Source organism: Miscanthus floridulus, chromosome 12 (assembly GCF_019320115.1).
Source record: "Miscanthus floridulus cultivar M001 chromosome 12, ASM1932011v1, whole genome shotgun sequence".
NCBI lineage: Eukaryota > Viridiplantae > Streptophyta > Magnoliopsida > Poales > Poaceae > Miscanthus > Miscanthus floridulus.
The window spans coordinates 84,345,740-84,372,683 of NC_089591.1; the positions used below are offsets into that span (position 1 = coordinate 84,345,740).

At 46.9% G+C, this 26,944-nt stretch overlaps 3 protein-coding genes and 1 long non-coding RNA gene across 4 annotated transcripts; 3 read left to right on the forward strand and 1 right to left on the reverse strand.

Annotated features, from left to right (window-relative positions):
• Window positions 1-1,703: 1,703 nt before the first annotated feature.
• Window positions 1,704-2,642, forward strand: LOC136495456 (uncharacterized). The gene is made up of 4 exons (XR_010769008.1): window positions 1,704-1,789; window positions 1,875-1,925; window positions 2,115-2,238; window positions 2,550-2,642. It is a non-coding gene; the product is annotated as an uncharacterized lncRNA (long non-coding RNA).
• A 1,477-nt stretch (window positions 2,643-4,119) lies between these two features.
• LOC136497514 (uncharacterized) lies at window positions 4,120-7,270 on the forward strand. Its single transcript, XM_066493348.1, has 2 exons — window positions 4,120-5,057; window positions 5,984-7,270. Exons 1-2 carry the CDS (start codon window positions 4,286-4,288, stop codon window positions 6,724-6,726), a joined length of 1,515 nt encoding a protein of 504 aa, XP_066349445.1. The 5' UTR covers window positions 4,120-4,285; the 3' UTR covers window positions 6,727-7,270.
• Window positions 7,271-19,937: 12,667 nt separating this feature from the next.
• LOC136496877 (uncharacterized) lies at window positions 19,938-23,984 on the reverse strand. Its single transcript, XM_066492648.1, has 6 exons — window positions 23,339-23,984; window positions 22,674-22,924; window positions 22,205-22,580; window positions 21,727-21,858; window positions 21,464-21,639; window positions 19,938-20,821 (listed from the first exon to the last, which is right to left on the reverse strand). Exons 1-6 carry the CDS (start codon window positions 23,915-23,917, stop codon window positions 20,698-20,700), a joined length of 1,638 nt encoding a protein of 545 aa, XP_066348745.1. The 5' UTR covers window positions 23,918-23,984; the 3' UTR covers window positions 19,938-20,697.
• A 231-nt stretch (window positions 23,985-24,215) lies between these two features.
• LOC136497955 (RNA demethylase ALKBH9B-like) lies at window positions 24,216-25,635 on the forward strand. The gene has a single exon (XM_066493863.1). It carries the CDS (start codon window positions 24,358-24,360, stop codon window positions 25,489-25,491), a length of 1,134 nt encoding a protein of 377 aa, XP_066349960.1. The 5' UTR covers window positions 24,216-24,357; the 3' UTR covers window positions 25,492-25,635.
• The last annotated feature ends 1,309 nt before the right edge of the window (window positions 25,636-26,944 follow it).

Genomic DNA, 26,944 nt, shown 5'->3' on the forward strand with positions numbered 1-26,944 from the left:
ATGTGGCACCAAGTTAAGTTTGGTGCGCCCGAGTTTGGCACCGTGCATATTGGCGTCGAGCTCTGTCAGCTGACCCTGTTTTTTTTTTTTTTTTGGTCTTTGCACCCATCAACATCAACTGTGCGTAGTATGGTGGCCTTGGATGGTTACGTGACCCGATGTCTGAGTCTCTGGGGAACGAAATCCAATACCAGGGCCGCGTTTAGTTCATCAGCTGATTCGGCGCCGCCCAAAACACAGGTACGCTGTAGGTACAGTACCATTTTGTTTTTATTTGGTAACAATTGTCCAATCGTTAACTAATTATGCTCAAAACGTTCGTCTCACAGAGTACAACCAAACTGTGTAATTAGTTTTTGATTTCGTCAACATTCAGTACTCCCGTAAGTTTGATGTGATGGGAAATCTTCTTTTTGCATAGTGCCAAATTCTAAAAATGGGGCTACTCCACGAAGAGAGAGACGAGGCATGGCTGCATAGGCATGCATGGAGTAATGGGGCATGCATGGAGTAAAAGGTGTCTAGTTCACATCCTGGTTAATACTGGAGAAAATTCCTCCATTACCATCGAAAACTATAACAATCTCTTCGTTGTCATTCAAAATTACACGTTCCCTTCATTGCCATCAGTTTTAGATTTTTCGTTCTCTCGTTGCCACTGCTGTTACATACGAGTCACGGCGTGACTTGGCGCCCATTCCCGACGTCTCCGACGTCCCAGCCCCCTCGCGAGTCAGCAAGCCACCATACGCCAGCGGCCCAACTGGCCCAAGCCACGGCCACACTTGTGCCCGAACCCTGGAGTCGCGCGGACACACTCCCAGGAAGCCGCCACCGCCGCCTGCTGTCCCATCCATGCCTGGGCGTCCATACAGGAGCCGCAAGATTGCCCCCATCCTCTTCTCTCTTCTCCATCTCCGGCGCCGAGCGAGCAAGTTCGAGCACGGGAGGGCAGCCGCGCCGAGCCAGCCGCTCCGACGCTAGACAAGAACACGGGTGGGGCGACCTGGCCGTGCGCCGCCGGCCGTGCACGCGGGCGGGTGACCGCGTCGAGCCAGCCGCGCTGCCGCCGGGCGAGCACGCGGGAGAGCGACAACGTTGAGCGAGCCGTTTTGCCGACGGCCGAGCGCGCAGGCGGGCGTCCGCGACAAGCAGCCACGCCGCCGCTGGCTGAGCACGCGGGCAGGCGTCCGCGACACGCCGGCGGCGGCCGAGCGCGAGGGCAGGAGTCCACGACGAGCCAGCCACGCCGCCGCTGGCGAGCGCGCGGGCGGTCTACGAAGGGGGGAGCTAGGCGTGGTGCTCGGCCGGGCGAAGGAGCTCCGGCTAGCCGGACCGGGGCAGGTGGCCGGTGGAGCTGCGTGCTGTGCGCTTAGCGGGGCTGCGCTGGCCTGGCCTGCGCGGGGCGAGCAGGATGCGGGTCTAGGGTGGGGCTACAAGCTGGAGCGGCAAGCAAGCAGCAGCGGCCCGCGCGGCTCTCGCTCCGCCGGAGCACCCGCGAGCGCGACATCGGCCGGGGCTCCAAGACTGCATAGAGCACGCCCCTGTTCGCCTCCCACGACTCCTCCTCGCCCGCCAAGAGCGTCGAGGCCGCGGTCCGCGCCCGCGCGTCCGAGCTACTCCGCGACACCACCACCAACACGAGCCAGCTCGTCGACCTACCCCTCCCGGCCAACCTCTCCGGCGCGTGCGGCGTGCGGGCCTGGGATTTTCATGCTAATCCAGCTCTATAGTTTTTTTGGCACTATTACAGGAGTTTGTTTTCATTGATGGTGCAAAACGCCTTGAGGTTTGTTTAAACCTCTGTTTTTTGGTCATTAATTTTTTTATATTGAAAGCATGAATTATAACTTGTTATTTTTTTGTTTACATAGGGAAAGCGGCCTGATATATTTGTAGTCAACTCTTTTGGTTCAGGTTTCCAGGTAAGATAATAGAGATTCACTTTTTTTTATAACTGTAGGCTCCTAGTCAATACTGAAAATAGGAGTGCCAGTACTGCCCTTCTTGGTACTCTATGATTCTTTGGAAATTTCTGGTGATTCTTGTACTATTTTGGCTTATGAATCATTTGGATTGTCTTCCTTTTGCTCACTGAAAGTTGCACCATACAGGCTCTTTTCATTTTCCTACTCCTTCCATTTCTCTCTAACTTGAAAGGGATTCCTTTTGCTCAACTCCCTGCATACCTAAACCGTGGTGCTGCATGCTTTCTGAATGTTGGAGGGAATCTGAAGGGTGAGTATTGTTTCTCATAGTACGTTCAGGTGGTAGATAAGTGGAGCATTATCTCATATTATGCAATTTCAAATATATGACTGATAGGAGAAAAAAAAAAGATTTTTCGTGAAATCTTCCACAAGTGAATATTATCCATTTCATCTTTTTTGTTTTGGTACGATGAGTGATATTATTCAGGTATGCATGGCATAAATGTATAACACTTTGCTAGTTATGTCAAAACTCAAAACGCTTGAGGCCTGCAGTCTTGACTTTGAATATCTATAATCTATGACGCAAGATCATTTGCTAATGGTTTGGATTTTCAGATTGCCATGGAGCTCCTTTGCTACCACTTCTCTACATAACTCTGAACATGGCCTTCAACATTTCTGTCCTTAATCTTGTGAAGATGTCTACAGCACCATTGCAAAGTTTTAACGGTGTGCACGATAGGTCAACTAAAAAGTAACGGCAATGGCATACAAGGGAACAAAAATTATAAATTAATGGCAATGAAGAGAACTTATAGATTTGAATGGCAATGAAGGGATTAGTATAGCTTTTGATGGCACTGAAGGAATTTTCTCTTAATACAGGGCCGGTTCGGACTGAAAAATAAATTAAAATATTGTTTCGACTGATTGCTACGAGAGAAAAATATTATTCTGTCTGAGAATACTGTTCGTGTGAACAGTGCCACTGTAAGAGCGCTGGCCAGCCAGTCGAACGTGGCCACAATTTATCAATCTCCAAATTTATCAAAATAATATTTCTAAATAATACAAACACAAACACAGTGTCTAGTTCACATCATGGTTTTATTATACATTCTTTTGCACCCTGTTCTTTATTTTTGCGCATGGGGTCCTTTTCCTGATTTTTATTGTCTTCTATATCAGTCATATCTTTGGAGGAACGTAGGAATTTCACAGAAATTATATAGAAAATTTACAGGAAAATAGGAAACAAATCACGCGTTCCAAAGGGGCCTAAAAGATCTGAATGATTCAATATTCGTTTTTAACATCAATATAAATATGGATTATAATGGGGTGTTCGGTTGCTGCATTTGCAGTACAGGGAGAGAAAAAGCACAGCTATAGCATCAACTGCTGCTTAGGGGCGGGGCTTCTTCACCTGCTTACTAAACGTTTACTAAAACGGCTTCAGCTCCACCGGTGGAGCCGTTTGACATTGAAACTCCGTGCTAATTTAATTTTCTAAATAAACATACATGAATTAATTTTCTATTATTTTTATTTATCTGATTCTAGATCCTTATTTTAAAAAATGTAAAATATTCGACATTGAAACTTTGTACTAATTTAACCTCGTACGTAGCTAGCAACAAATTTATTAGTACTGATTTAGTTAATGCATGAGTTACGTAAATGTGTGGTTATCTCTCACCATTATACAACTTTGTGCTAATTTAGTTAATACGGGAAAGTCACACATTTTACTCCCTGCATGCCCATGCAGCCATGCCTCATCTCTCTCTTCGTGGAGTAGCTCTGGTATTGGATTTCGTTGCCCAAACAGCTAGTACCAGTAGCAGCTCAAAGACTCAAACCTCGGTCACGTAACCATCCAAGGCCACCATACTAGCACAGTTGATTTTGATGGGTGCGAAGACCAAAAGGTAGCGCCAGCTGCCGGAGCTCGACGTGCCAAGCTCGGCGCACCAAACTTGGTGCCATATCAGCTCTAGATCAGGCAGCTTGGCTGCCAGCGCCGAGCACAGGGTCAAAAACAAAATTAAAACAGTCAAAGGTCTAAATATGAATATTTTTCAAAAAAAGAGTAAAAAATAAAAAAAAAAATCGGCCAATCTTCATATGGAAAGACAGGTAGCAGAAGAAGCACCATTCATTCACTCAATTCAGCACACACGTGGCATGGTCCATCCTTGCTTCACTTTCATTATCATAATCCTTCTTTCCTCCTCCTCTCAAGCAGACTAGAACTAGCTCATCACAACTCCCAACACGAACAGATAAAGAAAGGGAAATCCCAAGAATAAACAAGGCTAGGAGTTGTGAGCTAGAGAGCTTGGATCGCAATGGTGGAACCAGGGAGATCGGTAGGCGTCAGGGAGGCCAAGAAGAGCAGCAGCAGTTCCAGTTCCACCGCTGCCACCATGGTGAAGAAGAAGCTGACGACGACCAAGAAGAGGCCGGAGAAGGAGGAGAAAGCAGAGAAGAAGCAGAGCAGGCAGTGCGCGGAGCCGGAGAGCCCGTCCTACAGGTTAGCGCTCAAGAGCCTCCTCTCGTGCAGAAACAGCCACGGCCACGGCCAGCACCACGCGCGGCCGCGGGCGCAGCAGGACACCGGCACCGGCAGCAGGAGCAAGAGGCTGGGCTGCTCCGCACCGTCCATCTGCAAGCTAAAGGACGACAGCGACAGCAGGCACCAGAGGGTGCCCGTGCCGCCGCCGGAGGAAATCATGGGCGGCACGGCGTCGGCGTCGGCGGGCGAGCCCTGCAAGCGGCGCGCGTCCGTGAGCGGGAGCAGCGAGCGGTGCGTGAAGAAGCCCCTGAGCGAGGCCAAGTGTGGCACTGGCCGCAGCTCGTCGGCGACGGCGGCGAGCAGCAACAGCAAGCAGCTGCAGCGGGGCGGGTCGTCGTCGTCATCGTCGGGCGGGTCGTCGTTCAGGGCCGGCATGCAGCTGAGGCGGCTGTCGGGGTGCTACGAGTGCCACATGGTGGTGGACCCCATGAGCGGCAGCACCTCCATGAGGGCCACGGCCGCCACCATCTGCCCCTGCCCCGACTGCGGCGAGGTGTTCGTCAGGCAGGAGAGCCTCCACCTCCACCAGTCCATCAGGCACGCAGGTTGGTTGCTTGCTTCCTTCTTGCTGGTACTTAATGGAGTACAATTGAATCAATTAATAGAGTTGCTATATTTTAGGTGTCTAAATTTTCACAACCAGCTTTTAAAATTAAAAGATAATTTACATTTTATTTCTAGAACCAAACAACAACAAAATTATATATCATCTGAACAATAATAGGAAAATCAGACAAATGGAGTAATCCACCAACCAAAATCAAATCTCTTTTTGCAAAGCAGGCTAGGCTAGGTTGTAACTCCTCTTCTCCCCGGCATAATAATAACCATCATAGTTCCTCCTCATGAATCACCACAGAGGAGATTGGAGAGTGAGGCGAATCTGGCAAAGTTGTTCTTTGGTCGGTGCTGACCGTGCTGCTGCTATGCACAGCCCCATCTCATGCTCATCTGTGCTGTCTTCTACTACTCCTGTCGTGTGAAAGTGAGAGCTGCACTTTATTCTTGCTGCTTTTCATGTTTTTATTTATAGTCCCCACGACTACTAGCTAGCAAGCATACGATGTTGCTGCATCTACTGCAACAGTAGAGAGCAAAGCAAAAGCTGCTTCTACATTTCTGAATTGAAAATTGCTGCATTGCTTTCCCTTCATCGTGGCAACAAGCCTACATAAGCCGGCCAAAACTGTTTTACCGTGAGAGAAAAATACTCTAGCTGATAAGCCGACGATAACGAACAGGGCCAGATCGTTTAATTTGTAGCACATGACAAGCCAGTCATGACGGCGACTTTGACCATACAACAGTAGTCTAGACTGACATGACGGGGGGGGGGGGGGGGGGGGGGGGGGGGTAATGATTTGATGAGTTCATCAAATCGGCAATGCCAAGAACCGAAATGTTCCCTTTATGTTTGTTGTTTGACCTGACCACAGCCAACTGTGAAAACGAACATGCTATTTATATGCAGTGTCCGAGCTTGGCGCGGATGACACGAGCCGGAACATCATCGAGATCATCTTCCAGTCGAGCTGGCTGAAGAAGCAGAGCCCCGTGTGCAAGGTGGACCGCATCCTCAAGGTGCACAACACGCCCAGGACGCTGGCCCGCTTCGAGGAGTACCGCGACGCCGTCAAGGCCGGCCAGCAGCCGGTGGCGATCGGGGCCAAGAACTCCAACAACAGCTCCAACAGGCACCCGCGGTGCACCGCCGACGGCAACGAGCTGCTCCGGTTCCACTGCGCCACCCTGGCCTGCTCGCTGGGCCTCAACGGCGCCACGCACCTCTGCGACGCCGCCGGGGCCGCAGCCTCGGGGGGCTGCGCCGCGTGCGGCATCATCCGCGACGGGTTCAGCAGGAGCGCCGGCGACGGCGGGGTGCTGACGATGGCCACGAGCGGGCGCGCGCACGACGCCGTGCCCGTGGCCCCGGGGGCGGAGGGCGGCGGCTTGGATGAGGAGGCGGCAGAGCGGCGCAGGGCGATGCTGGTGTGCCGGGTGATCGCGGGAAGGGTGAAGCGGCCCAAGGAAGAAGAGCAGGCGGTGTCGGTGTCGGTGTCAGAGGAGGAGGAGGCCGCCGCCGACGCCGAGGGCGAGGAGGAGGAGTACGACTCGGTGGCTGGATCGGCCGGGGTGTACTCCAACCTGGAGGAGCTGCTGGTGTTCAACCCCAGGGCCATCCTCCCATGCTTTGTTGTCGTCTACAAGGCTTAGCTAGCTAGCTTCAATTGGTTACTACAATTTACTACAGTCCATGCAATGGAATGCATGCATGCATCTATTGTTGTATTGTATACACGGAGCAGCAGCAGCAAGCTAAGCTAAGCTAGTACTAACTTTTGATTGTTCCGTCTTCTGAACGAGTTTATTCATTTGAGCAGCAGCAGAGTAGTAGTACTAGGTGTTGATATCGTTTTTTGCACGTGTCAAAATGATCAGAGTGGGCTAATCGGCAGGAGGAAAGTTACTGTATACGCTGACAGCCGATGAAAATCAGCTTGTAAAGATGGTTGCCGATGAATGGTGGTGATCGATGGAAAGGTTGATTTAGACTCGGACGTTGCCGATAAGGTTGGAGATGTTATTGTCGATGCCGATGAAGGAAGGCTTGAAGACTACTGCCGATGAAACAGGAAGTATGCCGATGGAAAGGAGGTCGGTGAGATTTCCATCGTAATTGAGGCGGACAGGGAAATAGATAGGAGTTGATTTCCTTTTCTATATTTGTTAGAGTATGATTCATGTAAGAGTCACGTGTTTCCTTAGATATGGACTTGGTGTTCTAGTTGTGTTTGGTTATGTCTCTTTAGATCAGGGTATAAATATAGAGTGAGGGGCAATGTAATAAAAAAATCAATCAATATCAAAACCAATTTTTACTCCTATTTGCATCTACTTACTTTTCGGCGACTTCGTCAATTTGCATATTTTTTCTTTTTTATGAGTTCTCATTGATTCGGCGAGTTGCATAGCTTCAGTGCGACCTTCGACGATTCTCGAGTTCCGCGTGAGTACCTCTTGGCCGTGACTTCCGGGCGTATCGCTGTTGTCAGGACCAAAGTGCTCGTATCTTCATCCTTGTCGATTAACAAGTCAAATCGACTGGCACGCTTTGGATATCGATTCGGGTATTAGCCCTTTGTGTTTGCAGATCCACTTTTGCATCAACACATCTTTTGGCACGCTCGGTGGGACCAATCAATCCGATCAATATGTTCAATTCCGAGATCGATTCAGGGAACATTATCGTGGTATCAGAAGAAGATCTTAAGAAAGAGCAAAGGCAGGCTATGGAAAAGGCTGTAGAAGAATACAGGCAGCTTTGTCTGAAATCGTTTAGCCTGAACAAGAGTGGATAAGTCATCTAGAAGTAAGATTTGGCGTTGCCTCGGCAGGTTATCTTTGACTCCAATCCTGGTAAACTTCAAGAGATGGTTAATTCTGTAGTAAATCATGCTTTGATTAATCATTCCAATGTGCTGTCCAATACTGTTCATATTGCTGTGGTTCAAACTTTCAAAGAAGGACAAGCGTCACCACATTACGTTGGGCCTGCCTATCACCAACTAGAGTCGGCATCTGTCAATACTCCATCGGCTCCCTCGGCCGTTGTAGGTACAGAAGTTACTTCTCCTCCAGTATCGGTAGGATTACCTAATATTCAATCTACACCGATACGATCAGATCCGGTACTACTAGGAGGACGAGTTCAGCTTAATACAGATCTATCGGCATCAGCTATGTCAGGCCCTGTGTCTCAGAATAGCCAAATTCCTACTAATTGGTGGGGATATGGTATGCCTCCGGAGTCATCTGCTTTCAATCCTGGGTTACCTCAAGTGTTTGATGCAGTAGGAAAAACTCCTATACCACCGGCTGTTTCGCCGATGGCTCAAGTGCCTCAATATGCCACAGCAACTACTGTGCAACCAACTCCAGGAGGTTTTCAGATGCCTTTGGTTCAAACACCTAATTCAAGTCCATCGGCAAGCTTACTGCCGATGCAACAGAAAGCCACTGTTATGAGTCAAACTGGGGTTCAGTTCATGCCTCAAGCTGGTTATAATTATCCAACAATGTTAACAAATTACCAGCCATCGGTAAGTTTTGTACCGATAAATTCTAATAATGGTTGGTCAGGACAGTTACCTGTTCAACATACAGTTCAGCAAAATCAGCAGGTTGCAGGGATTCAACAAGGTCATGTGCAAGCTGTTTTCCAGAATCAAACATCGGCAGCTCAACCGATGAATCATTTCCAATAGGTTAATGGACCACAAGTAACGGCAAATATGTCGATTGCTGGAGATCGTGGGCCACAAAGATATGTGGAGGGATATCAGCAGGTACCTCCCGTAGAAATTCAGCCAGTTCGTCAGCAGGAGGCTGATGCTTTTTGGGCCAATAAGATAGCAGAAATTATGAAGGATCAGTTTGGGATAAAGCCCAAGGTCAATACTTATTCATATCGGACTCCATACCCTCCTGCATATGATTTAATTCCTCTCCCAAATCGGTACAAGGTACTAGATTTCACTAAATTCTCTGGGCAAGATGATACATCAACAATGGAACACGTCAATCGCTTCATTATTCAATATGGAGAGGCAGCTAGCAGAGATGAATTAAGAGTTCTATTATTTTCATCATCTTTGTCTAGATCGGCATTTACATGGTTTATTTCATTACCACCAAATTCTATTATTACTTGGGTTGATCTAGAAAAACAATTTCATAAGTATTTCTTTGCTGGAATCCATGAAAAGAAGCTTACCGATTTAGTAAAATTGAAACAGCGTAATGATGAATCGGTAGAAAGCTTTGTGCAAAGGCTACGAGACGTAAAAAATAAGTGCTACAGTCTGGTGCTGGATGATCGGTAGCTTGCCGATCTAGCTTTCCAAGGGTTATTGCCACATCTTAAAGACAGATATGCTTCTCAGGAGTTTGAAAGCCTCAGTCATCTTGTGCAAAGGATCTCTGATCAAGATACTAGGGTTTTTAAGCCTAAAAAGAATTGAAGTAAAAAAATATCATTTGTTCAAGAAGTAGGAGATTCTGATTCTGATGAAGAACCAGTTATCGGCTTAGCTGAGTGGGTTAAGAATAAAAAGCCGATATCTTGTCCCTTTGGTCAGAAAGAACCAGAAAAGTTTACCTTTGATATCACCAAGGCCGACAAGATATTCGATCTTCTGCTTCAAGAGGGCCAAATTAAGTTGTCACCTAATCATGTGATCCCATCGGCAGAAGAGTTGAAGAAAATCTTGTACTGCAAATGACACAATGCAACTTCACACAGTACAAATGAGTGCAAGGTGTTTAGGCAACAGTTATAATTGGCTATTAAATCTGGGAGAATTAAGTTTGTTACTTCCAAGGCCCAGAAGCCGATGAAAATTGATCAACACCCTTTTCCAGCAAATATGTTGGAGGCCAAAGGGAAGACCAAGGTATTGACATCAGAAGCTGCTGAGAAAAATGCATCAGTGGATCCCCAACATCGGATAACTACCGATGATTCAAAAAGTAAGGGTTTGCTGGGAGAAAGCAGTAGTTCCAAAAACCCTCCTCGACCTGGCATTATGATTACCCATCGAAGGCAGCAGGAGGATTGACGTCAGCGTAAGGACCGATATCGACAACAGCAAGAAGAGAGACGTCGGGAAGAATGGTATCGGCATAAAAATCATTGGAGGTGCCCGTTTTTCATCCATTGTTGGGAAGAAGGTATTAAATTGCCAACTGTTGAAAATTGCCCTGAGTGCAATGGTTATTATGGGGTCAATCGGTCAGAAAGGAGATTTCAACCTGGCAATCAGGGTTTATTTATCAATGAGCCGATCAGAGGCAGAGCATCAGTGCATGATCGGCTAGGGGGCAGACTTAGTGTACATGAAAGGCTTGGTAAACGCGCTGGATATTTTCCAAGAAATCAAGAGGAGCTTGAGGAGATGGCAAACGCAAGAGTTTCCGATGAAGAAATATTCTACAGGGACCCTAATATACGCCATGTAGAATCAACTGGGACCTGTTATCAGCCGGTTTGGAAGACCAAGTTTCCTCGATGGTGCCCGGAGGGTCTGACAAAGACACAGAAAAGAAGGATGCAACGTGAGCATCAGGAGGATTTATACCGAGAGGAAAATTCCTCCAATGAGAGGTCCGGTCATCAGCAGTGGCAAGTAAAACACAAAAATAAGGGTCCATCGGTGGATGTTAATATGGTATTCATGTTGCCGATGGAGTTTTTGGCACTATCAGATAATGAGAAAGAAGTTGTTCTCTCTAATCAAGTAGCTCAGTTGACACTAGATCCAATGATGACTGTTTTTGAGAAACCTGCTGATGACGAGAGATAGCATCTTAAGGCTTTGTTTGTGAAAGGCAGAGTTGATGGGCAGCCTGTATCTAAGATACTTATCGACGGAGGGACTGCGATTAATATTATGCCTTATGTGATGTATCGGAAACTTGGTAAGGGAGATCAAGACTTGACCAAAACCGATATGATGCTGAAGAATTTTGAAGACAATATGTCACCGGCTAAAGGGGCAGTATGCGTTGAATTGACCATCGGCAGCAAAACCTTGCCGACGATGTTCTTTGTTATTAATGGCAAGGGTGTATATAATCTGCTTCTAAGGAGGGATTGGATTCATGCTAATTGTTGTGTTCCTTCTACAATGCATCAATGCCTCGTACAGTGGATTGGGGATAAGATTGAGGTTGTTCCTGGTGATTCTTCTTATATCATCGCATCGGCAGAATCAGATACTTATGAGCGAACTAAATGCATATCAGGAGAAGTTTGGAAAAAAGAATTCCTTAGAGTGACTGATTATGAAATTCCACCGATCCAAGCAGTCGGTTCTGAAGAAGAGTTTTAATGGATAGGTTTGCCGATGATGATAAATTAGGTCAAGGGTTCACATCGACAGATGATTTAATAGAAGTAGATATTGGTGATGGCGATAGGCCAAGACCTACTTTTATTAGTGCTAAGTTAGATTCCAAGTGTAAGCAGTAAATAACTGATTTGTTAAAAGAGTATAAAGATTGTTTTGCTTAGGATTATAATGAGATGCCTAGATTAGACCGATCGATAGTTGAACATCGGTTACCTATCAAATCTGGATTTCGGCCACGTCAGCAGCCAGTGCGCCGATGCAACCCTAATATACTTCCTGACATTAAGGCTGAAATAACTAAATTAATTGAGGCAAGGTTTATTCGGTAGTGTCGATATGCAGAATGGATCTCTAATGTGGTTCCTGTTTATAAGAAAAATGGAAAACTTCGTATTTGTATTGATTTCAGGAATCTTAACAAAGCCACACCGATGGATGGCTATCCAATGCCGATTGCTGATTTGTTGATTGATACTGCAGCCGGACATCAAATTATCAGCTTCATGGATGGTAATGCAGGTTACAATCAAATATTCATGGCTGAAGAAGATATTCCCAAGACTGCTTTCAGATGTCTAGGTCATGTAGGGTTGTTTGAGTGGGTAGTCATGACGTTTGGTTTGAAAAATGCCGGCGCTACTTATCAAAGAGCTATGAACTTTATTTTTCATGAATACATCGGCACATTAGTGGAGATCTACATTGATGATGTAGTGATTAAGTCTGGAGATATCACAAAACATCTAGCCGATTTACAAAAGATACTGGACTGCACAAGGAAGCATGGATTGAAGATGAATCCTAGTAAATGTGCATTTGGTGTATCGGCAGATCAATTTTTGGGTTTTATGGTGCATCAGTGGGGCATCGAAATCAATAGGAAGTCTATTGATGCAATTAACAAGGTGGTTGCTCCTGCCAATAAAACTGAATTGCAATCTTTGATCGGTAAGATTAATTTTATTAGAAGATTCATATCTAATCTGTCGGGAAGGATCAAGGCTTTTAGTCCATTACTTAAATTAAAGGCCGATCAGGAATTTGTATGGGGAGCGGAGCAGCAGTTAGCCCTAGATGAAATTAAGAAATATTTAACAAATCCTCCAGTGCTAGTTCCACCTCAACACGGGAAACCTTTCAGGTTGTATTTGTCAACTAGTGATATCGTTATCGGTTCAGCTCTTATTCAAGAATTTAAAGGGAAAGAACGTGTTATTTATTATTTGAGCAGAAGATTAGTGGATGCTGAGACAAGGTATTCGGCCATCGAAAAATTATATCTGTGTTTATTCTTTTCTTGTGTCAAATTAAGACATTATTTGTTATCTGCCGAATGTACGGTCATATGTAAAGACGACGTAGTCAAGTATATGCTGTCGATGCCGATATTAAGTGGTAGAATCGGTAAGTGGATTTTAGCATTATCAGAATTTGAACTACGTTACGAATCGATTAAGGCAGTTAAGGGGCAGGTTATGGCTGATTTTGTCACTCAGCATTGTAATACAGTGGACTCTCTGGAGGTTGCTCCTTGGACACTTTTCTTCGATGGGTCCACATGTGGTGAAGGAGCAGGTATCGACATTGTGTTGATTTCACATCAAGGAAGGAAGTATGAGTTTTCATTGCCGATTGTTGTTACGTCGACAAACAATCAGGCTGAATACCAAGCCTTGATGAAAGGGTTAGAATTGCTGAAGGAGATACGTACCGATGCTGTTAAAATCTTTAGTGATTCTATGCTAGTTATAAATCAATTGGCTGGGATTTATGAATGCTGAAGTGAAGTTTTAATTTCGTTTTATAAAATATGTTTGCAATTGTTGAAAGGGTTTAGAGATTTTCGTCTTGAACATATTTCTCGACTACATAATAAAGAGGCTAATCGACTAGCTCAGCACGCTTTAGGGTATCAGCCTATTCAGGAAGTGCTAACATCGGTGGTCGATACCGATGACTGGAAAAAGGAGATTGTCGATTATTTAAAGGATCCATATAAAAAGGTTGAAAGACGTATAAGGTTCCAAGCTACCAAGTATTTGCTCCTCGATGATGAATTATATTATCGAACTATAGATAAAGTTTTACTCAGATGTGTTAGCAGTGATGAATCAAAAAACTTGATGGGTGAAATTCATGAAGGAGTGTGTGGAGCGCATCAATCGGCTTTCAAGATGAAGTGGATGATCAGAAAGAATGGATACTATTGGCCGACTATTCTTGAAGATTGTTTTAAGTATTTTAAAGGATGTCAGGGGTGTCAAAAGTTTGGTAATGTTCAAAGAGCGCCTGCATCGGCTATGAACCCTATAATTAAACCTTGGCCATTTCGGGGATAGGCTATCGATCTCATCGGTCAGATTTATCCGCCATCGAGCAAAGGACATAAATTTATTCTAGTTGCTACCGATTATTTCACAAAATGAGTTGAGGCAATTCCTTTAAAAAAGGTGACATCGGCTAATATGATTGATTTTGTGAAAGAGCATATTGTTTACCGATTTGGTATTCCTCAAACTATCACTACCAATCAGGGTACTATGTTTACATCGGAAGAATTTGATGAGTTTGCTGTAGGTATGGGAATTAAAGTTTTAAATTCTTCTCCATATTATACTCAAGCTAATGGTCAGGCTGAGGCTTCTAACAAAGGGATCATCAAACTCATTAAGCGCAAAATTAAAGAAAATCCTAAGAGGTGGCATACAGTATTAAATGAAGCCTTATGGTCATATCGGATGCCATGTCATGGTGCAACCAAAGTGACGCCTTATCAGTTAGTATATGGACACGATGCAGTATTACCTTGGGAAATTAAAATTGGCTCTAGGTGAATATGTTCTCAAAATCAGCTGACAGCCGATGATTATGATACTCTTATGAATGATGAGTTGGAAGATGTGGCGGGTCATCGGTTAAGGGCTTTAGTTAGCATCGAAGAAAATAAGAAAAGAGTAGCCAGATGGTATGACAAGAAGGTGAAGGTAAAGGAGTTTACCGATGGAGATCTGGTCTGGAAATTGATTTTACCGATTGGGACTAAAAGTTCAAAGTTTGGAAAGTGGTCTCCTAATTGGGAAGGTCCATATCAGATAAATCAGTCTGTTCCTGGTAACGCATATATTCTAGAAACCCTCGAAGGGGTCGTGTTTCCCAGAGCATTAAATGGAAAATATTTAAAGAAATATTACCCTAGTATCTGGATGGATGCATAAAAGTATAAGTGCCGACAACAGTCCTATCGGCTAGAATTATACAAGGATGTCAATGTCTCATAAAGTGCCGATGCAATAGACAAGATTTACAAGTTTAACAGGGATTGGATAGCCAATATCGCACGCAGGTGAATCTGGTCGGCTTCCTTCATTTCTTTGATGTCTTCATCGGCAGCACCCTCCACAGGCTTGAGTTTTTTTTCATGGCCAAGGCTTTACGAGCCTGGATGTCTCTTTCTTACTGAAGGGCCTTGATGGCATTGGGTAGTTGGCTTTCTTCTTGTTGAGCATGAGTTAAGGCTGCCTCGACTTCTTTTAATTCAGCCAATAGAGCCATCTTCTTTGTCAATAAATCTAAGATTTTCTGCTTAAGTTCAGCGCCCGAAGTCTGCAAGTTGCCGATGCCCTTGTGCTTCTCATCGGCAATTTGTTTCAGTTGTAGCATCTCTTCTTTGAGTTGAGCCTGAGCTGCTCTATCGGTAATGCGTTGAGCAGCCCGTTGATATTGTAGTTGGCGGCTTTCTAAATGGGCTACTGGGAAGAGTACTTCTTCAACATCGGCAGGGACCTGGCCACGGATTGTTTTGAAAATTGCCTTTGTGGGGTCTGAATCATCTACCAGTTGGGCGGTATCCTGCTGTAACAAGTTCAGGAGACCTTCCAACTTAGACTTAATTTCTGCCAATATTATTCCCAGTGCAAGGGAAGAACTTGTTTCCTCTCCATCATCGTCAGAAACGTCAATGGTAAAGGAAAATAGGCTGTTTGGGGAGTCTTGTTCTCGAGGAAAAGAAAAAGAGGTTAGTTAAGGATAAGTATGAATATTATAAATCAACTAGGTCAATCGGCTTACCTGTTTCAAGGCAATTTCCTGTACTTGGCTAGAGGAAGCAGCCTAGAGTATGCCATGTGGAGGATCAGCTGAGCTTGCCGATGGGATATCTTCTGTGGCCTCATCGGTGGTTGGCTCTTGGGGTATGATGACTGATGGTATGTCCTGTACAGGAGGATTAACTGCTTGCTCAGTTGCATCGACTGATTCTAGCCGAATTGCAGACATTGGGGCAGATGTGGGGATTGACATGGACTTCTGTCGTTTTAGCTGTGCCTCGGCATCTATTAAGGCTTTGTGCTTTGCTTGAGCCTCAGCAACGGTTGGCTAGGGGGCATCGGCACTTGTTGGTTGTGGAGCTTGGACATCTGGTACGCTTGCCGATGTACCCATTTGTTGCTGCAAAACAAGTGTAAGGTATGATATTTAACAGATAAAATGTAAAATCAAAGGAATACCTCTGAAGGTTTGTCAGAAGTAGTGGTGCTTGATATCGGAGGAATTGCCGATGACGATCCAGCAGCGGCTCTTACACCCTGATGATTAATGTTAATACAGTTTGTGATCGGCATGAGTAGAAATAAATAGGGTTGTTACCTTGAATGCCTTGATCAGGGTTGTAGCAGTAGCCAATGGAGTGGCCCTAGCTGTAGCTAATTTGGACTTGGAGGTGATGGTCTTGGCATGGGTCTTCTAGTGAGTCAAAGCGGCTAAGGTGGGGGCGTTGTAGCCGATCGGTGATATCGGGGAAACAGGCTGAAGATCGAAGGATTTTCCACTTTTGCTCATAGATGGTGCTGGGTTGTTAACCTATCATGAGAAAGTTAGTTACCGATATATGAAAGGAAAAAGCAGAAGGGAGTTAAAAAAACTTACTGCGTCATCGGGAATGGCGTATTCAGGGTCGATCATGTGCCGATATGTGTGAGCAGATGTTACAAACAGTTGTTCCCTCCACTCTCGCCACCATTGCTTATATGATTCGGTGATGAAAGATACTGGCGTCTAGACGGATATATCGACATCTGTAGTATCGGCATCGGGGGAGAGTCGCACTACCCTGCTCCAATCTGTTCCGTAGGTGATTATTTCTCTGGGTTTGATCACATCGGCAAAACAAAGTTTGATTGGTAGTTGCCCAAAAGCCAATTGACGGGATACTGCCGATAGGTTGTAAAATTCATACGTGATGTTGGTGTTTTTCCCGCTACCAAATGTGTTTACTGGAATTGCCCTGGGAGTAATGATGGCCATCATGAGTTCATTATCCTGATTCAGAGTGTCATCGGCAAAGTTAAAAAGAAGGGGGAATCTATTTTCTTCGTCAATATAAGGTACTCAGACCCTATGATCATGAGAAAGACCATTGTAGAAGCTTTGGAAGAATCTGTCGATCTGGTCTTCATTGGCCTCTGTTCCAGGAAGGACAATTATGGCTTCACCAAAATTGAGGGGTGAGCGTGTTGCCGATTCCTCGTCCCCAAGCACGTGGTCTTCAGTAATTTCTCATGGGAATTGTTGGGCAAAGAAGTCCCATTGCAAACATTTGTGCATATGGGCATTCAGCCACATGTTGATAAACCACCACGGGCCTCCTAAGTTGCTGATGGGTTCGCCAAGCAAAAGTTTCTGAGACACTTGATGAAGAAGATGATAAGTGGAGCTCAGAAGGTATCGGCCAAGAGGGAACCTTACACCATTGGCCAAGAGTTCAGCTGCGGGGAGGAAGGCGTTGGTTGGTCCTACTGATCGACCACAGAAGATAAATTTTTCTAACCACATATTCAAGAATGTGGCATATTCCCTCTGGTTAACTGTCCCGGTCTTCTGGCATTCTTGAATGTATCCCGTCCAACCGCCGATGTTACGGGTATTCACCCTATATTCAGATTTTCTGCCATAGATGGAGCCTTTATCGACAGTTGAAATATTCAAGCCAGTGAGCATGTAGACATCGGCAAGTGTGGGAGTAGCTAGGCCATGTCCAAATATAAAAGTGTTTGTTGTGTCTGACCAGAAGTAAGCAGCTGCAATTATCATTGACTCGTTCTTTTGCATATCGGCAATAGATAGCCTAATGCATTGGTCTAGCTTCCGTTCTGTCTAGTGTACTTGCATCAACCTATTGACCCTCAAGTACCAATCTTTCCACCCTTTGGTGGTTTTGGGCCAAGATCGGAATGTATCTTTCCATAAATTCAGAGAGAAATTTTGGGCTCTAAAGGGGATTCTATTAACCTCTGCATTAATCAGATCAGTTGGATCTGGGTTGCCCATTGGTCCTAGGCATTGGACATGTGGCTGATCGGTTGGAATAACTAATTTGTTGCGCAGTTCCTAAGTTTAGAGGATCCGAAGAACAAAAGAAAAGAAAAAATTACCAACTGTATGAACTCGCAAAGACCAGAGGAATCGAGGTAAAAGGTAACGGAAGTGGAACAAACCGCAGGGACGTCGAAGTTGATTGCCATTATCTTGAGGTAGATGGGGGCACGAGCCGGAGACTCGAGGTTGACGCTGGAGAAAAGTTCTTGTTGGTTGAGGTCGCGCAGTTGTTCGTCGGAGTCGCCGCCGGAAAGAGAGAATGTCAAAGATTGGAGTCTGAGGGTAGAAGACGAGCGTTCCGGAGAAATCTATTTATAAGCCGCTTGGAGTAGGGGTATTTTGGACTTATCTCTATACCGCGCGCATGTAGGTCGAGGTGGTTCAGATGGATATGGTAACTGTTCGCACGATAATCAAGGGATTGTACAGATGATTTGATGGCAAGTAATCATGACTTGGAAGAGATATCGGTACAGGATATTTTAATTCTGAAAGTGGCGGTATTATTATGTTAGGATCTTGCCGATGGATTATTGTTTCGGTATCTTAACCATAATCAAGGCAAGAGTAGTTGGCAATTGTGTGATATTTACTGAGGTGCGTGAATCAGAATTAGATTTGATTAGATTTGATAACAGATCAAGTTTTGGCTTGAAGGATAAGTTACGGTAATTGGGCGAAGGCAAACGTTATCTGGAGTAAATTTCGGAGCATTAATGGTTTTATACTCCGAAAATTGGGGGGCATGTGTTGACACCGTTTTTTGCACGTGTCAAAATGATCAGAGTGGGCTAATCGACAGGAGGAAAGTTACTGTATACGCTGACAGCCGATGAAAATCAGCTTATAAAGATGGTTGCCGATGAATGGTGGTGATCGATGGAAAGGTTGATTTAGACTCGGGCATTGCCGATAAGGTTGGAGATGTTATTGTCGATGCCGATGAAGGAAGGCTTGAAGACTACTGCCGATGAAACAGGAAGTATGCCGATGAAAAGGAGGTCGGTGAGATTTCCATCGTAATTGAGGCGGACAGGGAAATAGATAGGAGTTGATTTCCTTTTCTATATTTGTTAGAGTATGATTCATGTAAGAGTCACGTGTTTCCTTAGATATGAACTTGGTGTCCTAGTTGTGTTTGGTTATGTCTCTTTAGATCAGGGTATAAATATAGAGTGAGGGGCAATGTAATAAAAAAAATCAATCAATATCAAAACCAATTTTTACTCCTATTTGCATCTACTTACTTTTCGGCGACTTCGTCAATTTGCATATTTTTTCTTTTTTACGAGTTCTCATTGATTCGGCGAGTTGCATAGCTTCAGTGCGACCTTCGACGATTCTCGAGTTCCGCGTGAGTACCTCTTGGCCGTGACTTCCGGGCGTATCGTTGTTGTCAGGACCAAAGTGCTCGTATCTTCATCCTTGTCGGTTAACAGGTCAAATCGACTGGCACGCTTTGGATATCGATTCGGGTATTAGCTCTTTGTGTTTACAGATCTACTTTTACATCAACACTAGGAAGCAAATGTCATCCACTAGCAAGTGTGAGGTAAAGGAGCCCGCTGGTGCAGTGAGTCATGAGTTCATGACAGGTAGTAGAAATCTGCTGTTCCTTGGCCTGCAACTGCAACTGAAGGACAAGATCAGGGGAGACATTCAGAGGTTGATTGTCAGCTTTGGCTGGCATGCAGTGTCAACCCAGGAATAAAATAGTACCACGAGGCCAATATACAGATTTGAGCAACCATCCAGAGGGAGCATTAGCGTCTGCCTTTCTCATTGGTTACGGATCATCGGCACAAAGTTCTCTCATAACACAAGAGATACCTTTGACTCGTCTCAAACCATGATCATCTAGGTTGACTAAAGAGTTGGTTTGGGAGCACGTTTTTTTTTTACCCACCAACAGTATCCTGTCCTGTTCGTTCAGCAGCACTTTTTTATACCTACAGGCTACAGCAAATGAAACTACACACCAGCGCAAAGTCAGATGAGAGAGCCGCTTGTGATTGTGACACTGAGCTTGCATGCTAACAATAACAGGCATGCAGACAGTACTTGGGCATGCTAATCTGACTTCCAAGAGCAGCAGCAGTGGTAGATGTAGATGTAACTCGTATATATCATAGTAGCAGCAGGGATAGTAACGTTGCTTGTTGAAAAATGGCTTATTCAGCAATGCAAAATCTCAATGTTACATGTATACATTGGCACATCACTAGGGCTCACAAAGTTCCAAGACATTTTTACATGTCCCATTAAGCAACAATTCATGATGAACCTAATTTATTGATGAATGGTCACTTTTCTTCTTAACTGCTATTTGTGATACTCATGCAAGTGTACTTGATAAATGATTCCATATGTTGGTGATCATTTGATGAAGCTCCTCAGCACTACATGAAACTCATGCCTTCAAAAAGATCAACAGCAGGTAACCATTATTGTTTTCACAACGAATGCACAGCTCTGGGTACCTTTTTTTTCACATCTATTGCAAGATTCAGCTTTAGTAGAGTTTGACAATACAGCTTCAGTAACTGTCATCAGCATCGCCGTCAGCCTACCCAGAGCAAGCCGTGCAACGTGTTGAGTGACAAGAGTCAATAAGTCGGGTTTTAACTTTTGGGCTAGCCCAAGACAGGAGCGAAGACGGAGAGAGCACGACACAGACTTTTGGTACTAATAATAATACGAAAAACAAAACCGACTCAGCTGCCGACAGTAGTACATGCTGCACGAGGATGACCGTCATAATAAAATCCTTCCACCATAGCATCATGAGGGTAGTTAATTGATCCCAGCATCAAAAGATAAATTGCTCTTCCTTCCACCATAGCATCATAAGGTTAGTTAGTTACTTGTCCCATCCCAATTCGCAGCATAAGAGCATCTGTTCCTACTCCCACTCCACCGTTGCAGGCGGCTTAGATGTGATGTCCTGGCAAACACGGTTTATGCCCCGCACATTGTTGCAGATCTTGTTTACCACATCTACCAGGAATGCATGGTCAAAATAGTACCTGAAATTTTTTAAAAGAGAATGGCTTGATATGAGAAAATATGCAGGATGCAGTCAACTGTTTAAAGACACATTGCCTGCAGTTTACTGCTTAAAACAAACACTAAGACAGGGCAACATGAGAACTTAACATGACAGAGAAGATAATTCTATATATTCCAACAATTTGTACGGCTCGAAATAAAATTATATCAAGACTAGGCATGCACCATCACAAGGTCAATCTGTTCAACATATTCAAGATGCATTGTAAGAGAGCACCATGAGCACTTTGCAGTTGGAACACAGATTAGATGGCTTGGAATAAGGCAAAACCAAATGGTTGACCTTAGTAGGGAGCACCTAGAGAATTTCGGGTTGGGCAACAAGGGCAACAAAGAAAGAAAAGGGCAAACCACCAAAGAAATGACGGAATCTACTATCTCATGCAAACATTTGTGGATTTTTACAACTGTAACCAATTAGACCATGAATGAATGAGATCCAATTATTGGTTCCCAGACTCTAGAGTGATAAGAGTGTGAAACATTACAGCGACAAAGAAAACTTATCTGTATGACTGGAACAGAATATTAGTACAACATACCTAAAGTTTGCTAGGGGAAAAAAAGTGGAACAGAGTTGGAACTTCACTGGTACATACCAATCTGCAGTCATGCCATCCTCACTGGTGATTGCCCTTAAAACAACAGCATTGGAGTGGGTTCGCTGGTCACCCTGAACCCCAACTGTCTGTACTGGCAAGAACACAGCAAAAGCTTGCCAAATTTTATCATAAAGGCCTGCGTCTTTAATAGCTTGAACAAATATCTCATCCACCTGAAATAAAGAAATTGAGAAACTGTGAATTCACATAGTGTAATCAAGGTGATATAGCAACATTTCAACAATTCTGAAAGTTCGAACCTGACGAAGAACCTCCAAAGCATTGCCTTGTGTAACATCACCTAGGACACGTACAGCAAGACCAGGCCCAGGAAATGGGTGCCGCTTCAAAAATGAATCTGGGACATTCAAAATACTCCCCAATTTCCGCACCTACAGACATTAAAAAAAATTGTAAGAGTAATAAAAAATAAAGGTTCCTTTCATCATACCACGCCCGAGGCCTGACCATGCAAGAAGCTAAGAAAATTTAAAGGGGGGGGGGGGGGGGGGGGGGGGGGGGCGGGGGGCAGACCCAGTGCCGAAGGCTCCCACATGAGGGGGGTCTGGGGAAGGGAAAAACCGAGGCTAAGCCTTCCCCCCCGCAAAATCTGCGGAGAGGCTGCTTCGAACCCGCGACCTGGTGACTCAGTGAGACAGCACTCACCACTGCACCAGGCCTGCCCTTCAAGCTAAGAAAATTACAAATTATATTATGCAAATTAATTCAAATTGGTACCTCATCCTTGAATAGGAGCTTGAGTGGTTCGATGAGTTTTAACTTCATATCTTTTGGAAGGCCACCGACATTGTGATGGCTTTTGATGGTGTGGGAATGTGTCCTTCCACTCCCAGGAGGTGGGCATGATTCAATTACATCAGGGTACAAAGTCCCTTGAACTAAAAATTCAGGCCTTTTCCCTATCTTCTGCTCCAGCTTGTGAGCAAATTCATCAAAGACAGCTATGAATTCCCTGCCAATAATCTTTCTTTTCTGCTCTGGGTCCTCGACACCCTTTAACTTGCTGAGGAATTGCTCTGATGCATCAACGCATGTAACTGGCAAGTGCAAATCGCTTTCAAAGGTTGTGATTACTCGTTCTCTCTCCTTGTACCTGCAAATGAGGTTGTGTTAGTTTCATTGCACACTGATTTGAGATGCACAAGTTCCATTCAAAAGAAACAGAAATAAGGCAGCATATTGTTACCTCAATAGACCATTGTCAACAAAAACACAATGAAGCCTATCTCCTATTGCCTTGTGAACGAGGGTGGCAGCAACCGTTGAATCAACTCCACCTGACAATGCACAGATAACATGCTCGTCAGGACCAACCGTGCTTTGGATGGTCTTGATTTCTTCATCGAGCACATCTTGCATCTTCCAATCAGCTTTGATCCCACAAACGTCAAAGAGAAAGCGGTGCAGTGTTTCCATTCCTTGGGCTGAATGTGTAACCTTTACATGAGAAAGTTCAATACAGTCATGCTATGGCATCATCAGATCCGCAAAGAGCAACCAGATGGTATGCGAACACAAAGCAAGATGCTGTGAATACATAATCAACAGTAATAATACCAGAAGAAAGGGCAGAGCATGCAAAAGATCATTTCTACTGGCAAGAGAGAATTAAACTACTGAGCTGATGTTGCTCCATAGGATGAATGAACGAAATAAATGACCAGTGGTCTGAACCAAGAAGACCAATATTTGATTCAAATAAAAAAACAATATCTATGCTGGTGAACTGATGAAGCAGTTAAATAGGCCTGGAATGGTCAAACAGTACCATTTACTGTAGCATGGCAGGATTTGTAGCTTCGCATAGAATGACGTTCATCATAGTAAGTAATCAGACATAACGGTTGCTACCTCTGGGTGGTATTGGAGCCCATAAAAGCGCTTCTCCCGGTACTCGATGGCGGCGACAGCGCCCTGCACGCTGCGCGCAACCACCTCGAAGCCTTCGGGCAGCCTGACCACCTCGTCGCCATGGCTCATCCACACCGTCTGGCGCTTCCCCGTCTCCGCCTCCCCGTATAGCGCGGAGGAGGCCGCTGTCACCTCAACGTCCATCTTCCCGTACTCCTGGCGCTCCCCGGGGACGACGGCGCCGCCGAGGGACCGCACGAGGAGCTGCATCCCGTAGCAGACGCCGAGCACGTGCGCGCCCGCGGCGGCCGCGAAGTCCAGGAACCCCTCAGGAAAAGCAGGCGCCCCGGCGGCGTGGACGGAGTGGGGCCCGCCGGAGAGGATGACGGCGCGCGGTCGGAGGCCCTCCAGGGAGGCGAGCGGCGCCGTGCCGGACACGCAGAGGGAGAGGACGCCGAGCTGGCGCACGCGGCGGGTGATGAGGTGGGTGTACTGCGAGCCGTAGTCGAGGATGAGGACGAGGTTCTCGCCGGAGCCGGCGGACACCGGGAGCACGGAGGCGGCGGCAGTGGAGCCCATGGCGTTTGGCGGCTGGGAGCAGAGGGGGTTAGGGTTTGGGTGCGCGCCAATTGCTGTGGGTGTTCGTGCCGAAGCGTGTGTCTGGATTGTGTTTCCTAACTATAAAGATGGGGGAATGGGAGACTGGTCCAAGCCCAGCAAGTAGACTCAACTGGGCCGTCCTGCGCTGTCAAGGTTGCCCGGGCCCCAAGCTGGTTTGGAAATTGGGGCCTCTGGGCCTTGGGCCTTGGGCCTTGGGCCTAGGAAAGCGATACGGACACGAATACGGAAGGGTTACGAAACCGAGTCGGTCAGTCGGCTGCGCCCACCGTAATCTAATCCCTGGTGCACGAGAGAGACGGCCATCCATACTGTAGCCTGTTGGAGTCAGAGCAGAGCCTGGCAGTCCCAAGATCAAGATCCCCTTTTGCCACCAACCCCGCACGCGCAGCGCAGACGCAATGGCCTCCGCCGCCGCAGCTCGTGGTGGCATGTCCATGTCCATGTCCAATCCAGCAGCAGCCGAGGCGGAGGGGATGCAGAGGGTGCGGCGGAAGAAGGACTTCAGGCACATGGAGCGCGTGGACGGGCGCATGGTGAACGTCCTCCAGGGCCTGGAGCTGCACACGGGCGTCTTCTCCCCCTCCGAGCAGCAGCGCATCGTCGACTACGTGCATGACCTGCAGGACAAAGGCCGCCGCGGCCTCCTCGGAGGTAGTAAGCGCACGTACTCGGAGCCCCGCAAGTGGATGCGCGGCAAGGGCCGCGCCACCATCCAGTTCGGCTGCTGCTACAACTACGCCACGGACCGCGACGGCAACCCGCCGGGGATCATCCGCGGCGAGGAGGCGGACCCGCTGCCGGCGCCGCTCAAGTCCATGGTCCGTCGCCTCGTGTCGTGGCGCGTCCTCCCGCAGGACTGCGTGCCCGACAGCTGCATCGTCAACGTCTACGACGTGGGCGACTGCATCCCGCCGCACGTGGACCACCACGACTTCGCCCGCCCCTTCTGCACCGTCTCCTTCCTCGCCGAGTGCGCCATCCTCTTCGGCAGGGACCTCAGGGCGGTCGGCCCCGGCGAGTTCGCCGGCCCGGCCTCCATCTCGCTGCCCCCGGGCTCCGTCCTCGTGCTCGCCGGAAACGGCGCCGACGTCGCCAAGCACTGCGTCCCCGCCGTCCACGCCAAGAGGATCTCCATCACGTTCCGCAAGATGGACGCCTCCAAGCTCCCGTTCGGCTTCAGGCCCGACCCGGACCTGCAGAACCTAAAGCCCCTGCCTCTTCTTTCTCCTGTTCCTGTTCCTGTCCATGTCCGGCCGGTGGTGCCCAGCAACGACGACAGCCCATCGTCGACGAGCAGCAGCAGGCCCCACCAACAGCAGCTGCAGCAGTCGGCTAGTTCCATTGTGAGACAGGGGATTGCTACAAGAGCGCAAGCAGGCCCCGCTGCTGCTGCTGCTGCTGCTGCTCCGATGAGACAGAACGGCGGCGCGTTCAGCCTGTCCTCCGATGACTTCCCGGCCCTCGGTGCTTCGAAGCCGGCAAAGGCACCGGCACCGGCAGCGGCTAGCAGGGGAAGCAGAGGAAGGCGATAGAGATTAGGACATGTTAGGTTGACCTTATGAGCTGGTTTATCAACTACAATCTACGATATTTTTCTCTCATAATAAAATAGCTTTAGCTAATTTATCAGTCGGTTTTAATATCAGTCGAATACGCCCTTTCCTATATTCTCGATAGACATTTTGTCAATTCATGCATTCTTTGTATAAGAGTACATCTTGCCCGACCCTAAGGACACGGGTTTCGTCTCGTCCGACTCTTTGGGTGCGGGCTCCGTCTCGCCCGACCCTAAGGACTCGGTTTCCGTCTCGTCCGACCTCGAGGACGCAGGCTCCGTCTCGCCTAAGATCGTGGGCTCCGTCTCGCCCGACCTCGAGGACGCGGTTTCCGTCTCGTTTGACAAGGACCCGTACCGTCGCCAACCACACCAGGTCCAAGCGTGTGGGCCTAGGTCAAAACTCTGACGTCAGGAAAGAGGCTGGCATGCCTCGATATAACCCGTGGATATAACGGACCATACCTAGGGATTCACATCAAGAACAGTATCGGATATGCCGGTGCTATTCTACCTAATCCTCGTACAGACGCTAACAGGTGCGTCAGTTCACCATGACGTCCGCCGGGACAGAGTGGATTGCCATGACCGGCAGATGACGCCTGCGCATGACGTTAGTGACGAACAGGTTCGCAACATGGAGCCGTCCCTGTTGACATCTACAGGATCAGTGGGACCCGTATGAAGGAGAAGAATGATTCGACAACCCTAGAAGTCTTCTCTCTCGTTCTTCTCATTTTTCTCCTCTGTAACCCGCGCTTTCCCTTTGTCTATAAAAGAGGAAGCAGGGTGCTCCACGCTAAAAAAGGACACACGAGATCAAAACACAAGAGCACGACACGAGCATATGGCTGAGTGGTAATCGAGCTCTCAGCACTCGTTCACTTCTTCCACCAAAGACTTGGGATCATTTCCCTCTCTCGCCTGTTTGTAACCCTTACTGTAAACCAAGTGTCGGTAACACGAGTAGCAGCAAACTGGATGTAGGGACGTTCCACCCAAACCAGTTCCCTTGTGTCCTCTGAGCACACCATCCGAGCCAGACGCGCATATACAAATTTACTCGTCAGTGGTCCGAAAACACTAACAGTTGGCGTGCCAGGTAATGGCTTTTTGCGCGTCTCAACGTCCACATCAGGCCTCGGATGGCTAGTCACGGCGTCAGCTGGGTCCTGGGCGCGCACATGCGCCTCGGAAACCTAGACTTCATCATTACGATGGAAGGAGAGTTGGCGTAGGTTTCCACCGTCGTCCAGCCTCTCCACTCCGCTGACCTCGACGTGATCGTCGAGGCGCTTGAGGAGCTATAGCTTCATGCACCGGAGGCCCATGCCCCTAGGAGCGACCAGCTCCTCGACTTCGATTATGGGAGGCTTGAGCGCTAGCTCGGTACCTTCCTGGGACCCCAACCGTCCCGGGAGGACCTACGC

Excerpts from the sequence above, each read along its gene's own strand:
- LOC136497955 (XM_066493863.1), top strand. The coding sequence starts at position 24,358 with ATGGCCTCCGCCGCCGCAGCTCGTGGTGGCATGTCCATGTCCATGTCC.
- LOC136496877 (XM_066492648.1), bottom strand. The coding sequence starts at position 23,917 with ATGGGCTCCACTGCCGCCGCCTCCGTGCTCCCGGTGTCCGCCGGCTCC. Across the intron at positions 22,925-23,338 it reads GGCTCCAATACCACCCAGAG|GTTACACATTCAGCCCAAGG; the intron begins GTAGCAACCGTT and ends TCTCATGTAAAG. Across the intron at positions 21,640-21,726 it reads CTTTGGAGGTTCTTCGTCAG|GTGGATGAGATATTTGTTCA; the intron begins GTTCGAACTTTC and ends TCTTTATTTCAG.
- LOC136497514 (XM_066493348.1), top strand. The coding sequence starts at position 4,286 with ATGGTGGAACCAGGGAGATCGGTAGGCGTCAGGGAGGCCAAGAAGAGC. Across the intron at positions 5,058-5,983 it reads CCAGTCCATCAGGCACGCAG|TGTCCGAGCTTGGCGCGGAT; the intron begins GTTGGTTGCTTG and ends ATTTATATGCAG.